Source organism: Podarcis bocagei (assembly GCF_964188305.1).
Source record: "Podarcis bocagei genome assembly, chromosome: 8".
Lineage (NCBI taxonomy): Eukaryota > Metazoa > Chordata > Lepidosauria > Squamata > Lacertidae > Podarcis > Podarcis bocagei.
The window spans coordinates 42,845,965-42,861,918 of NC_138133.1; the positions used below are offsets into that span (position 1 = coordinate 42,845,965).

A 15,954-nucleotide genomic window follows, 5' to 3' on the forward strand; every position below is an offset into this window, starting at 1 on the left:
ATCAATTAAGTCTAAATTTTTACATTTTCATATCTTCCTCCTGAACACATTATCTGTAAATTTCACAAAAAAATAGTGAGATTCCCAAGCAATGAGTTTAGCTTGAGGTTTTAAACTAAAACTGATTTATGACTGTCAAGTTGCAACGGAGCTTGAAGATTCTGAAATGCTATTTAAAATATAAAAAATAAAATAAAATAATTAAATTATAAAATGCTACCTGAATTCACAACTTCCTTCTTTGAGCAACAAGATTACTTTATCACCCCAAGTGTCCAAAAAGCTAACACTAATATGTCATTTTAACTGCTTGCTCCCTTAAACTCCTATTAATCAACCTTTGAATATTTCAAACTTGCTCAAAATGATATATTTTTCAGTTAGAGTTACAATCTAGCTCAAGGTAGCTTATAGTATTACTATAGTCCTCCCTATACCTAACTCAGTAACTTAAGTAATATTAATTCCTCTTATTAGCAGACAACTGAGACCTAGATTGTGATGTTTCTAAAGCCAACCATTCAACCTAGTGCTAATCAGAGACAGAGTATAATTTTACGACTAACAGAGTATGTTTACTGTGTTTTGGCAATTACCCTCCAAGAATCTTGGCTCTTTTCCGAATGGCATTACAATTTCATCACCATCTATATCACTGCTATATTGGGGGATAACTAAAAAAAATTAACATTCTGTATATATTGCATTAGAAACATTCTGCAAATAAGAACACACCGAATACCGAAGCAACAAATACTCAAAGCACAGAAACTTATCCTGTACTTTGTACGCGATTCTTATATTCGATGCACGGTCTCAGGAAACACACCTGCGTGGCGGGGGGAGGGGAAGCTTTTATTTCTGCCAACAACAACAACAAAAACGTGTCGTTCACTAAACCCAAGGTGTCCAATATCAAGAGTGTCGTTGCTATGGAAAACGCCCATTACCGAGCTCCTTACATGACACGTCAGAGGGCGTTGGTGCAAGATACCACCACTCGACTACAGGTATATCAGAATGGAATAATCGAGGTGGCAACGAAATCGGGGGAAGGGAAGGCGCCGCCTGGAAATGTAGGAAACGTGCAGAGTTTTCCCCTCCCCCATCTTATACAAGGGATGCCCAGCCGCATCTTGAGCCTCTCGTGGAAACACGGGTGGCGCGAAAGCCGTCCCCGCACTCCTCTGACAGCGGCGAGCTGGTGGCCGGCCAAGAGCCGATTTGGCCCAAGCAGGGCCTGGTCCAAGCTGCGCTGCGGAAGAGGAGCCCGGGGAGGGGCGGAGGAGCTGGCAGCGCCTAAGGCCGGCTCCGCAGACTCGCCAGGCCAGCTTCCCTCTCTCGCCCTCCGCCGGCGGATGGAGCCGTAACTGGGGCCGGCCAAGCCCGCTGCTCAGGGTGACGCGAGGAGGTCGGGGAAGCGGGGGAGGTTAGAGAGGCTCCCGCCTCAGCACCGCACACCGACGGCGAACCGGGGCGGGAGAAGACAGGAGGAGAGAGCAAGATGGCGACGGCGACGCCTCGTCCCGTCCCTCCCGATTCAAACCTCCCACCCGAATCTCCCTGGAAGGAGGGCGGCTGGGCCAGGCCTTCTTGCCGCCCGCTCCGCTCCCCGCCCCACATCTCTCCGCCCCACCGCTAAACACGGCGCCGGGCGGGGGAGGAAAGAGTTGCCTTCCCCCGTCCACCCTTTTGGGTATCGCCGCCGCCCTCCCCCACCCATTGGGAAGGATTCCTGCTCCTCCGCCCGCTCTCTCGCTCTCTCGTACCTTTGAATTTGAGGTCGGTGGGCGGATCGAGGACCAGGATCTGTTCGTGCTTGGAGAGAGCCCCGGCGGCCGCCATCGCTGCTCCCTCGCTCGCTCAGTCCGGGAGGAGGAGGCGGAGAGGGTGGGTGGGTAGGTAAAGGGAGGACACTCCGGTCGGGGAGGGAGGGAGGGAGGAAGGAGAGAAGGGAAGGGACGCCGACCGAGGAGTAGCAGTCGTAGCAGCAGCAGCGCCCGCCGCCTCCTCCTCCTTGCTCCCTCTAGAGGCGCGCGCGGACAGAGAGGCGCACGCGCCGCCTTCCTTCCTCCTCTCTCCCTCTCTCTCTCTCTCTCTCTCTCTCTCACACACACACACACACACACAAACTCTCTCTCTCTCTCTCCGCCGCCGCCTCAGCTTTCTTCTTGCCCGCTTTCCTTCCCCCCTTCTTCTCCCGTTAAGGACTTGGCTCGCTCTGTGAGGAACCCCCCGCGCGGCTGCCCAGCGCACTGCGTTCGACGCCGACGACGGCACGGGCGCGAGGGCAGCGGCCGCCTCAAGCTCCGGCACCCGCACGTCAGCCTATGGGGAGAAAGGCAGGCAGGTCCGTGCGCGCGCGCGCACGCACGGCCACGCGCGAAGACACATAACACCAACGCCGCTTCGAGTCTCCGCCTGCTCGTCCCTCTTCCCCCCCCCCGCCCCCTGGTCGGTTGACAGGTCTGGTCGCTAGACGCGGGCCTCCTCCTCTCACGTGGGCCGGGATGGGGGGGGGAGAGAGCTGTCACGCGCGCCCTGAAGGCGCCACAAGTTTGGGTTTTTGGCAGTCAAAAAGGAATTCTCCCCTCCGGAGGAGGTGGGTGGGGGGATACAGTGTGGTACTCGGGGCAAACCGGAAGGAGAAAATGACACCAAAGGGTTAAAGCATCGGGAGTCTCCAAACAGCGGAAAAGGAGGCGGCCTGGGAACTGTTGGTTCCCAGCATGCATCGCTCTCTAGTTCTCTGGACGTTGCATGCTGGGAGTTGTAGTCGCCAACCAAAGGAGAAACGGAGTTGACTTGGGTTAGAAACGTAGCCCGTCCGGGTCTCTGTTCCCTCTGTACATTGAGTGCTGGGGACATTTAATTGCCCCCGTGTGGCAGGAGTGGCCGGGTTAAATGCTTAATGTTAAATTCGAAACAGATAACATGTTTTGCGCTGAGGATCAGAAAGAAAGGAAAACTGGATTTATTAATTTTTCACTTGAGTTCTTTCAATAACGCTTGCTTTGTTATTTTTACCACCGTAAATATTGCTGGGCTGGCTATAAATTTGCAAAGATCGCACAATCTGTTTAGCAGACTAAGCCTGCTCACTATCTTTGCCCAGTTTCCCTTGGCAAAGTGTTTTTTGCACCTTGAGACCTTGACCCTCTAATTGAGGTTGGCACAAGGGTGTGGGTGTGGAAATACTGATAACAGAATTATCTGAAAATATATAAAATTCCAAGCAATTCCACATATTTTTATTGATAAGCAGCTATCACTTGGAATATATGGTGGGGAGCACATCAGAATTAAACTGCAGTGGTAATAAAAATATACTGTATGAGGAATAATAAAAGCATTGGCACACCCATTGCAGACATAGTAGAATTACAATCAATGTATCACATTTAAAATGAATATATGTTGTCACAATGAGAACAAAATATAGATGTTGACGTACCCAATTGTAACAGGGAACCCTGGAAAAGAAGAGAGAAAAGAACAGATCTTAGGGCAGCCACTAAAATGTAGCAACTGACTAGAAATTGTTCCGTTACAAGCATCTGAACTCAAAAGACAATTGTGCCAATATTTGTTTAGGTACAGGAATTATGAGTCTTGCTCAGGATGCATGACATGTTAACCACAGTCCTATGCTTGTTTACTTAAAAGAAAGTCTTGCTGTAGTGCTCAGTGGAAAGCTCCACTAGAATGTATACAGCAGAACAGGGAACATATCACCAAATCATAGAGAATGCTGGTGTGGTTAAGTGCAAACACAGGGCAGCTACCAGAGCCAAGGGTGTTTTCTTCAGGGGGAAAAATAGAGCAAAAAGGAACACAAATTTGCCTTTAAAGTGCAAACAGGCAATAAGGGATGCAGAAAAGGCCTTGCAGTGGGATTGAGTGAGATTTGGTTGCCCTGATGGATATTTATCAAGAACGGGAGAGGAATCCAGCAGGGCTCTTACTTTATTGATTTGAAGGTAAGGCATTGGCTTGCAGCCCAAATCTCCAACATAGCTCCCCTGAGTTAAAAAATAATAATAATAGGACTTGTTAGGGTTATTTTTTCTGAAATGTCAGTATGACTTTCATTGTTTTCATAATCCAAAAATTGGGAGGATACAAATTTTTAAAATAATACTGAATTTTTAATGTAATTAACCTACTTCTGTTCTTACTTTTAGTCAGCATTCAGTTTATTGCAAATATCTTATGTAATTACATGCAACTAGTTCCATATCATGAAGTACCATTCTTACATTTTTATCTGAGGTGATTTATAAAACATTTATTCCTTTTCAGTCAGCTTGTATAGTTTTATAGACGGAATCTTTGACAGCCTCCTGTTGAATTATTCATAGGGCCACGGTATGGGTGATACTAATGAGAACTTGCTAGATTGGAGCTTGCAACCGATACAATGTACGTGTCTCTACATTTTGTGTGTGAGAGGGAGAAAGAGGGGGAGAACCTTTTCCTACTCCTTCAGATCTTGTGTGACTTGTAATCATAGAATCATGATAAAGTAATATTAAGCTTTAATAGTAGACGAAGCTTACGAGTAGCTGTTTCTGCTGCTTTATGCCTCTTGCCATGGTTAAATCCTTTGGGTTGCCATGTCCAGACACTGGTACCTTTAAGAGCTGCATAACATGAAACTTTCTGCCAATTGCAGCACTTTTCCATTACAGTACTAATATTGTAATGAGGACAACAGTATTAGGCAAAACCTGCCATATTATGGAATTCTTAAAGCTACAGGACCCCTCTCAGAGCCTTGACTCAGTACATCCGTTTTCTCATCTTCTGCAATCCGCACTGGTGTTCTTTCCTGAAAGTTCTCAATGATTTGTGCTGCTTCCCTTCCCCCAACACACCCCAAAGTCATAATTCATTGATGCATAGTAATAGATGTAGAGCTAACTTGAAAATATAAATGGCAGGTAAGTGGTTTATCTTTGGAACAGTCTAGTTTTTACATGCAGTGGGCACCATGCAACTATCTCAAGCCTACCCATAATTACATAGATAGAGTGACTGAGCTGATATGTGAATAAGGAAGAAAAAGCTCTTGAAGTTGAGCTTACTGCTTAATTTCAGGGAATCTATTTCACAACTCTGGTAGGTAACCTAAGTGCTTTAACAGACTTGAATGAGCAAGTGGAGGTTTGAAGTACATACAGTATTTTATCAGATATATTACCAGGAGTTGTAACAGGTCTTTGAGAAATCACAGTTGTATTTAAAGTGACACTCCTTGATAAAGCTCCACTTCGCTTTGGTATTTATTTTTTGAAGTATGAAATATCTGTTTACACACACACACACACACACACACACACACACACCTCTAAGACCTTTAGAACTGAGAAAGAAAATTGTACCTTTTAATATAAAGAAACAAAAATAAGTTATTCTGCACTACCTTATCTGGCAGTGATCTTGCATTGATAGCAAAGTGGTTAACTTTTCAATGGGCAGTTCTGTTTCTGTCGCTCCATAGGAGAGAGATCCACACATGATGTGTCGCCATAGTATTTTGCAATCATATTTACGGTAGTCTCTTTTACAAGCTTGTGTCTACTAACTGATCTGAGATCAAACTACTGTTATTACATATCTGTTTCAAACTATATAATAGCACAAGCCAACTCATTCAGGAAAAACATATCTGTGTACCAGCCCCAAAAGGGTGGACACTGCTTTTGCAGATGAAAGCATTGGTTCAATATGATATAAAATTATCTGTCCTTATCTTTTACATCTATCAAGCTTCCCTTATACTTCCTACCAGACCAAAAACCCCTGAGCACTACAACACTCCCATTGTTGGTCATTCAGTTTTAGCATTAATAATTCAGTTGTAAGACGGACTGTTAAACATTTGATATTTAATGCATGTAAATAATTTTGTGTTTTCTTTCTATACGCAGCCACGAACCTACCATAGTATCTTTCTTTCTTCTATCTTTCTTGTATTATTTCTACTTATTGAGGCATTTTAATCAATAATTAAAGTATCTCAGATCCATTCCTGCCTTGCAGCTGGGTTGGGAGTTATTATTCAGATTTGAAGATTCTGCATTCTTCAACTGTTATTGGGTACCAAGAACAGTGGAGAGAGCGCTCTTGGTAGTTACTGCACCTTCAGAAGTTTAGAGGTGGCAATCCGGGAGAGAGGCCCACCTTATTTCTGTGACTTACGTTGTGGTAAACTGGTATTGATATTGTGTTGTGATGTTGTAGCCCATCCAGGGAGTGTATGGTGAAGGGCAGTTAAGTGGTGGTGGTGGTGATGATGATGATGCCATAAACAACTTGAGACCCAGGACCCATACAAGAGCCTCATCTTCCCTGCTGCATGATGTGAGCCTTTCATTCATCTGATAAGGACCTCCTGGGGATGCTACAACTACTGGAGATTTGACTGGCAGACACTGAGGGTAAGCCTTTTCTGTAGTGGCACTCTTTTTTGCAGACCCACATCTTCTAAACTTAGGCAAGCACCATCCATGATGCTATCTCTGCACCTCCTTAAAGTGTAGTTATTCGACCAAGCTTTTGCTGATGCATAATTCTGGTTCTAGCTGGCTTTTAAATTTCTGCCTGATTGCAGCTGCATTTTATGATGTACTTGTTTTTCTTTTTTTCGCGTTCAACACCTCAAGACCTTGTTGGCAGGTAGTATAGAAATGTTCTTAAAAAATATAATAAACTACAGCAATGTCTTTCCAGGTGTATTTGTGATTTTATAACTCCCACCCAATACCAGAGCTCAATATAAGTTAAAGCCTCCAGAAAAAAATAGTTTCAAGGATGTGTGAATAGCCAGAGGCATCTTAAATATGGCACCTGCTTACATTTATTAGAAAGTAAATCCCACTGAGTACAATGAGACTTATTCCCAAATAAGTCTACATAAGACTGCAGCTTCATATCTCACAAATTGTATTGGATGTGCAGCTGTTTTATTTAAAAGGTGTAGAAGGAATGGTCACAAAAATGATTTGCATAGTTAATTCTTAAAGTTATATTGTCAGATTACTTACAGACTGCTTACAAAAGTTTTCAATTGATTTTATGCAAAATGGTGGAAGAACTAAACTTTTGCATAGGCTTGTAAATGCTTTTCTACAGAGAAAAGAATGTCCATCAGGAAATACAAGTGCTTTCTGTTCTGATCATTGTTCTCTTTTTATTTTTGTCATCTAACAAAGGCAAAAAGGTGCAAAAATTAAGAATATTTATTAGTATCATTCATTATTGATTAAATAAAAAATGATTGTTTTAGACACAAATCTTGTTTCTGATCATACAATTACAATATAGACACAACAATATTAAAAGATTATAACATCTCATACATAACCACCAATGGGTCCAGCCCATTGAAAGCCCTTGCATAAACAACACAGAGTGATAGTACTGAGTACAAAGCATTACACTGGAATTGATTGCTTTTCTGGGTTTAAACAAATAAGATGGAATAAGAAAAAGCATGTCTACACAGAAATAGTGTCATGAGCACAGAAGCACAATCACAATTGTGTGGATGGAATCAACTATATAAAATATTATTCACTTGTATTATATTCAAGCACACTAGATAAATCTGTTGCCATTTGAAGATTCGTTTCTTGTTCTGCAGCTTGCTGCCATCGGTCAACAGATACATGTGCACTATTATGCTATTTTAACACTTTAGACTGGCAGGTATCAATCAAAGATCCTGGGAGAAAATGGAGACTGGACTCAGGGAAGTGCATCATAAGAGCCCAATTCACCTCCCCTCACATTCCTTTTGCTGGAAATGGGGCAGCTCCTGTCATCTCTAAAATAATCCTAGTGGAGCAATTTGGGCTTTTGGGATGCATGCCACATCTTCAGTGCCTAATTCGTTCTCCGTTCATGATGTCTTTCTGAGGCAGTGGAATATAGGCCCCTGTGCCATTGAGATGATCTTTTGCAGAACACCATCAACCAGGATCAGCCAAAGTTCTCCCACCAAGCCAAGCAACTGTTTTCACTAAGAGGTAAATAAAATATGTCAACTTCTTGGTCAGCTAACATAGCTCTCTTGCTCCAGATGGCATGAGGGATGCAGGAATGAAGTAAGTCCTACTGAGTTTAATGGGACCTTTTAAAAAATAAGTATGTTTCTGACTGTATACACTAGAAATGCAAACCAGAATTATCCAGTAGAAATAGCTACCAATATATATAGAATGATACATATGTTAATATACATATTGGCATTTTCTGCACAATGCTCTTGTCATAAGGAGACTTTTAAAAAGCGATCAAATGCGTACCGCTATACACAAATGTTATATGGAATATGTTATCTATACAACTGTTCTTGGCTTACATCTGCTAATAAGGACCAGATATAAATCATAGCTACATTAACAATATGCTGCTGCCCCCATATCTGTCTGGAGGTGTTGATGCAATTGCTTTAAGAAGTCATATGTATGAGTTCAAACCATTAAGTCCAAATCTTAATATCTGAGGGATTATGACACAAACAAACACAAAGTCAACATATAAATAGACAATTCATGGTTTTCTTTTCCTTCAAAAAGCAGTTCATTCATGTGATTCCAGAAACTTGTATTCATTCCAACTCAACTCTCTTGAGCTGGAAACTCATGATATACTGGATTTGCAGATTATGCTATAGCTATGTTAGCACTTGTTCCAGTTAAAGTATTCCAGAGACACATGTCGGGCTAGCTGGTCAAGACGGGCATTTTGTACTGTAATCAGATGATGTTACCTACAGATACAAATATTTTCCAGCGTTGCTCTCTGACCCAGCCAAGCACTTAGCCAAAGCTCTGGTCCATATCTGTATAACATTAACAGTGTGGCATGTGCTGGAGATTTTGCATTGCTATTGAGCAAGAGTAGGAAGCAATAGCCAGTATCTCTTTTAACCAGCAGTCGTGTAATGTGCCCTACTGCAGCCTGCATTGTGTCAACATTAGCAGTCATATTCCACCACCATCCTACATCCTAGAGGTTCTTACCTGCAGTTCAGCGGCATATTCCTTCCCAACATCAGTGACAATATCATCATGACACCAAAATCACCATCACATTAGTCATGGGATCAAGTCACTTTTTGTCAGATGTTCTGTGACTCTATGGCCTTGCTGTAGGCCAGATATATTTGGAAATGCCTTCTAATCACCAGTAACCATAGAAACATCAGGACTGCAAAGCCCAAAGTTCAAAATGTGGGGGTGGGGGAAACCATGCCACTCCCAATGTAACACCAGCTCTACTCCTATACCTGGTATAATCACCATGCCAACTAAGAGTGGTAGCTCCTGTTAAATTGGGACCTAGCATAATATTGATTACAATGGTCTATTTCAAATCCAAAGGAGGAAGGGGAGAATCTAAATACCAGTCATTGTGCAAGCTGCATGCTATCTTATGAAGGGGAAATGGGAGAGGGAAACCTTTTCAAACAGCAGCTTATCAAAAGTTGCAGTGTTGAATATACTTGAATGTAACTGCCACAGAATAAACACTACAGAAAACTGAAAATGTGGCTGAAGTTCTGCATTCTGCTTGGTATATAAATCCCTTTTATTTTAATGGACTTGAGCATAGAACCACTTTTCAGAATAGGAACAGATATTAGTTGTGAAAAGGTAAAAGTCACTCCTGTGCACAGCTAAAGCCACATCCTGTATAGCAGTACAAGTGATGCCCTACTTTTCTCTCATTTGTGATTTTGACCTTTCATTCTGAAACAAATGACATTTTACATTTTGTCCAAATGATCAAACCTAACAAAAGCCTGTTGAGACTGGTTTTATGCTTCCATATACCTGCTTAATCTTGGAAGACCTTGTCAGTGTCTCCAGTTCTTCACACTTTCCTACGCCACTGAATTTGTTAAATACATAACCTATTTTCTCTGCTCTACAGACTGTTACTATACTCTGAAGCTCACATTTTATCAAATAGGTCTACAGGAGATAATAAAGCAATTTCATTCCACAGAAATGATATACTTGAGACCAGGTCATGAGACATGAGGGTTTTGTGTATCAGCTTCCAGGGCCTAAGTAGAGAATGCTCATGCAAAACCACCTAATTCCTCTTATTTAAGCTGTGCCTCTGGTTTGGGCTACTATATAGCTATTCTGGAGTATATCGCTTCTGAGTATAGCATTTTGGCTGGGCTCTGAAAGTTAGACTACTATGAAACAAATAATGGTGAACTATGCGCTGACAAACACACATTTCTATAGTTCTGTAAAGTAATGGAGTTTCAGTTCAGTTGGCATGAAAAAACAGTTTTGCAATAAAACAGTTTATCCATAAAACACATAAATGCACCTACTCTATAACTTATGATGCGTTATACTTGCTTCTCCCAATCAACAATATTCTGCTCTCTTATTATAAATATATACATTATGCCATGTATATGCCATATACATTAATAGAAGACACGTAAAGCGACTTAAAGGTAAAGGAACCCTGGACAGTTAAAGTCCAGTCAAAGGCGATTATGGGGTGTGGCACTCTTCTTGCATTCAGGCCTAGGGAGCTGGCGTTTGTCCACAGACAGCTTTCCAGGTCATGTGGCCAGCATGACTAAATGACTTCTGGCTCAATGGAACACTGTGATGGAAGCCAGAGCACACAAAAATGCCATTTACCTTCCCACCACAGCAGTACCTATTTATCTGCTTGCGCTGGGATGCTTTCAAACTGAACAGCCATATACATTAATAGAAGACAGGTAAAGCAGCTTGTAATAATTTGGAATCATATCTCGAATGCTTTGTAGCATTTTTCCCCCTACTCCATCTTTTATAATATTTCATGCAAAACTGGAAGACATAATTTCATTTAAACTGTCACCATTGTATACCATATTAAATTTTAAAAGTAATTAAATGTGAAGTCATTCACGGTCTGCACTGTATTAGTGATGGGTTTTGCTTTGTCTCCATTTGCAGTATCATGTATGGACCCATTCTATTGCTTGTAGAATTGATTTAACATTTTTACAGTATGAGATCTAAGCAATTTCATGTTCATTTTTTGTTTCTGAAATACTATTCCCCTATGGAAAATGCTACTGTTTTCACAACTGATCTCTTCCGTCATCTTGCAAGCAGAAGCAGAACTGAGGTGGCAGAAACTATTCCAACTGCGGGGGTGGGGGTGGGAATGGGGATTATATAGCTAACTTTGCACACACAAAAGGTCATTCTGGTTTATCATAGGAAAAGGCACATTACCCAGAACTTTATGATTTTGTCATTTGACAGTTTTAGCTCCCAAAAGGGGCTTTCTTTAGCCACTGGTAATGTGGTTCACAACCTATTCAGGTAAGAATACCTATGTATGTGAGCAGAGAAGAAAAATATTACTTCTACTTATAAGCTGGGGATTTTCAGTTCCCCCATTTCTGTAGAAGCCCCAAAACATCACCAAAAAGCAAGAAGTACTCTGGAGTAGCATATCATGCAGCTCAATGGGCTTCTCATGGATTACAAAATTGACTGGCTCCTCCCATGCCCACATGGAAGCATTTTCTTTGTGACTTCAGTACATAAAATATGAACAAGCAACTTAATAGCAATGTATCAATTCAATAAACTTGCCCAAACATTGAATCAGTATTGTGCGTTATCTCTATATACAGTGTCTGAGGGCATGAAAATAACCTCTCCTGATGCTGTATTTGCAACCAAACTGCATTTATAAGCTGTTGTGGTACAATCTATATTAATTCACTGCACAGAAAGTTATTCTTCAGCCTTCAACAGCTTCAAGGTAAATGCTAGAATAATGCAACTACCCTTTCTCAATCAACCACGAAGGATGCATGTTGCAAAACCTATAGATATTTAAAGACAATCAACTGCACACTTCTTTTTTCAAACAGCAAAACACTGGCTTTTGAGGCTTAGGTTGTGATGTAGCCATGCCACATTTCCCATGATTGTGATTGACAAGGCCATGCACAGATTTTACTAATGTATTTAGGTTGCTTTCTTCTCACAGATCAACGTTATTTACGTCAGTGCTACTTACTCCACCACTTTCAACAACTTGAAACAAAGACAGTGGCAAGACTGAAATGAATATGGCAACACACACATAAAATATGCGCTACTGTTCTTACCACTGTTTTTATGGACTGGAGTCCAGTGGTTGTTATTGATGCCACATAATTTGGCTATTTCCAGCTGTTTATTTCCAGACATATCATTGGCATCAAATGCCAGTTCAGTATTTGTAAGGTGAAGTCCTTTAAAAGCTGATTTATACTTTGTGAAAAAGGGCAGATGTGAACAGAGCTGGGTTTGCTGCTGTCTTGTCTACCTTCAGTCCATTAATTGAAACTGAAGGAGACAGAAGAAGAATTTAGTTCATTGTATCAAACTATGGAGCAGGGAAAGACACAACTACTGACAGATCTTCATAGCACTGCATCACCACCAGATGGGCTTTAAATGAATTCAAGTATCTGGAGTGGAAGGTATGTTATCCTATTCATTTTTGGCTTCTGGAACAGCTTCTGCTAATCATTTTTACTATGGTAATTGGATGTTAAATGCAAACATTTTGAGTTTACAGTGCTACACCCGCTCTCGACTCCTTTAAGACTTCCTAATGTACTTAAAAGTGTCGAGTTTGCAATTACTGCTTTTACCTTTCAAGTATAGAAGAAACTACAGCTTTAAGCTAAAAATTACCAGAATTTTATTATTTTTTAAAAATTACTATTATTTTTATCTATTTATTGTTCAAAGATAGCTACCTAATTGGCACCCTTTTAAGTTATTGCTTTAGAAACAAAGTCACAGAAGCCAAATCTGGTTAGAAAAAAAGATTAAGAAGTACATATCCTTCACTTAGTTAAAATACCATAGTATGTTTTTTCATAAAGGTCAAATCAGAATATTGTACTGAAAATGTAACATTTGCTCTTATCAACAAAAGGCTTATTTAAAATACCCATTGGTTTAAACAGATTATTCCAATAATCTGAGTCAATATTTTAAACAGTTTATTGCTAAAATGAATTGTCCACTTTAATTGTGCAGATCCAAAACCTTTCTCCTACAATTCCAATGAAAGCACTGATATTATTGCTTTTAGACAAGATGTTCTGTCATTGAGTTTCTGAAGTCTGTAGCTCAATAAATAAGCAAATGATTTCTTTTCTTTTTTCAAGTAATGCAAACCAGGTTGAGTTGGTTTAACAACACCGCTTAGTTGTTTGTGCAGTCTGCTTTCCAAGTTTTATCGTCCCACTGTTGCCATTTTCATGAGTTTCCAAGGGTGGAATCTGTCGACCTAGACATGTTGAAAAACAAAACACATGCAAGTGTTCAAAGCCTGGTATGTTCTTTTAGGACCAAATTGCATTCAACACAAGGGATCTGTGAACAGGAAATTCCACGGTGCTTTGAAGCCGAGATAATCAGCTAATAGTAAGGGCACAAACAGAATTGCTGCTTTGAAGTCCCTACAATTACCGTATTTTTCGCCCCATAGGACGCACCGGCCCATAGGACGCATCAAGTTTTTTGGGGGGGAAATAAAGGAAAAACTTTTTATTTCCCCCCCAGGCGCTTGTGGGGCAGGCAGTGGGGAGAAGCGCTCTTCTCCCCGCCGCCCGCCTTCAGATCAGGTCGGGGACAGTGGGAAGACGTGCTGCGACTCTCAGCTGTCCCCGGAGCTTGTGAGGCCGGCAGCGGGGAGAAGCGCTCTTCTCCCTGCCGCCCACCTTCAGATCAGGTCCGGGGACAGCGGGAAGACGCGCTGCACCTCCCCACTGTCCCCGGAGCTTGCGGGGCTGGCGGCGGGGTCTCCCCGCCGTCAGCCTCCAAACCACTTCGGGAGACAGTGGGATGGCGGCGTTCCGCCTCCTTCTGTCCCCCGACCTTGTGGGGCTGGCGCTGGGGCTCTCCAGGCTTCAGCGAAAGCCTGCATTCGCCCCATAGGACACACACACATTTCCCCTTCATTTTTGGAGGGGGAAAAGTGCGTCCTATAGAGCGAAAAATACGGTAGTTGTTCATCGGGGCTTCAAAGCCCTGCACATGGCCCTCTGTAAGCAACAACAAACAGCTGATTATCAGTGCTTGCAAAGAGCCACTCAAGGTGCTATGCAAAGTGTTTTGCAATACTCCCACTCAGATGACTGGTGGTGCATAGCAACCCCTTTTTCGGGACAACTTAGTCTTTACCTGCTGACAGCATACAATATCACATTTAGGGCAGATACTGTAGGTGTGGCTTAGACAAAACAGGGAGGCCTGGTGGGCCTAATTAGGACCAAGGATGAGAGGTTCTCCATCATGGACAGAATGTTTTTACACAAAAATATGATTGAATATTACTTGTGGATTTCTAAAGAACTCAGGATCAATAATCTAAGTAACAATATATTGCCAGATTTTTTGCTTCATGTTGTAGGATTTTTTTTAATGATTTAATAGAAAAACTAAGGCAGTTGCCAATTCACTCATTCTCTGAAACATATGGCAATTTCAAGTTAAGGCACCCTTTGGAACGTCTGTATCATGTAAGATGCCCATCAAATTTGCAGATGACACCAAACTGGGAGGGGTAGCCCATGCTGCAGAAGACAGAATCAGGATTCAATATGACGTTAACAATTGGAGAACTGGGTCAAAACTAACAAAATAAACTTCAATATAGAGAAATGTAAGATTCTACCCTTGCACAGGAAGGACCAGCTCCATGTGCAGAGGAGGGGGACCAAAATTATCAAGGGTCTAGAAGTCAAGCTTTATAAGGAATGGTTGAGTTTGGTACAGTGGTGCCTCGCAAGACGAAATTAATCTGTTCCGCGAGTCTCTTCGTCTTGCGGTTTTTTTGTCTTGCGAAGCACAGCTATTAGCGGCTATTAACGGCTTAGCGGTTTTAAGAAAAAGAAAACAAACTCGCAAGAAGTTGCAAGACGTTTTGTCTTGCGAAGCAAGCCCATAGGGAAATTCGTCTTGCGGAACGACTCAAAAAACGGAAAACTCTTTCGTCTTGCGCGTTTTTCGTCTTGCGAGGCATTCGTCTTGCGAGGTACCACTGTATAGTTAGCCTGGAAAAGATGAGACTCTGAGAGGAGCTATGATAGCCATCTTCAAATATCTAAAGGGCTGTCATGTGGAAGATGGAATCTTATTTTCTCCTTCTCTGGAGTCTAGGACCCAAAATAATGGAAGTTACAAGAAAGTAGAATCTGATTAATCAGGAAGAACTTTCTGAAAGTAAGAGTGCAACTGTCTCCCTCAGGAGGTGATGGACTCTCCTTCTTTGGAGGCTTTTAAACAGAGGTTGGACAGCCATCTGTCATGTATGCTTTAGTTCAGATTCCTGCACTGCAGGAGGTTGGAATGGATGGTCCTTGGGGTCTCTTCCAACTCTACAATTCTGTGGTTCTATGTAAGCAGAAAAGATCTTAAACAATCTCTAATATTGTGCTTAATAATAATAATAATAATAATAATAATTTATTTATACCCCACCCATCTGAATGGGTTTCCCCAGCCACTCTGGGTGGCTTCCAACAAAGATTTTAATGTATTTTTAAACATCACTCATTAAAAATTTCCCTAAACAGGGCTGCCTTCAGATGTTTCCTTGCACCCCCACTTTTTCTTGGTCTTTCAGTGGGAGGCAATACTGTGGTATGTTATACAGAATGTCATGGTCATAATTAACAATGCAACCCTGGGGCAATTATCTCTGAATGCTCGTATATTTAGACTTGAACCATAATCTTTGACGGCCAGGCAATTTTATTTTACGTACATGCCACACTTCTTCTGAATTGCTCTGAGCAAGTTAGCATATGGTTCATAGGCGTTCTTTCATCCAAGCATCTTGCAATACTAGACCTGCTTAGCTCTAGTGGTAGATCTGCATTATAGTCCTTGTTATACA

At 41.8% G+C, this 15,954-nt stretch overlaps 2 protein-coding genes across 4 annotated transcripts in view; both read right to left on the reverse strand.

The window, feature by feature from the left end:
- The window catches only part of VAPA (VAMP associated protein A), a 33,944-nt gene extending 31,557 nt beyond the window's left edge, over window positions 1-2,387 (reverse strand). Inside the window, exon 1 of one of the 2 annotated variants that reach the window (XM_081205657.1) lies at window positions 1,770-2,387. In XM_081205657.1, the coding sequence (XP_081061783.1) occupies window positions 1,770-1,845 (76 nt within the window). In that variant the 5' untranslated portion in view covers window positions 1,846-2,387. The remainder of the gene's footprint in view (window positions 1-1,769) is intronic. The other variant, XM_081205659.1, reaches the window with a different exon arrangement.
- Window positions 2,388-7,226: 4,839 nt separating this feature from the next.
- Window positions 7,227-15,954, reverse strand: part of RAB31 (RAB31, member RAS oncogene family) — a 41,535-nt gene continuing 32,807 nt past the window's right edge. For both annotated transcript variants that reach the window (XM_081205678.1, XM_081205677.1), the window contains exon 7: window positions 7,227-13,341. In XM_081205678.1, coding sequence (XP_081061804.1) covers window positions 13,244-13,341 — 98 coding nt within the window. In that variant the 3' untranslated portion in view covers window positions 7,227-13,243. The remainder of the gene's footprint in view (window positions 13,342-15,954) is intronic.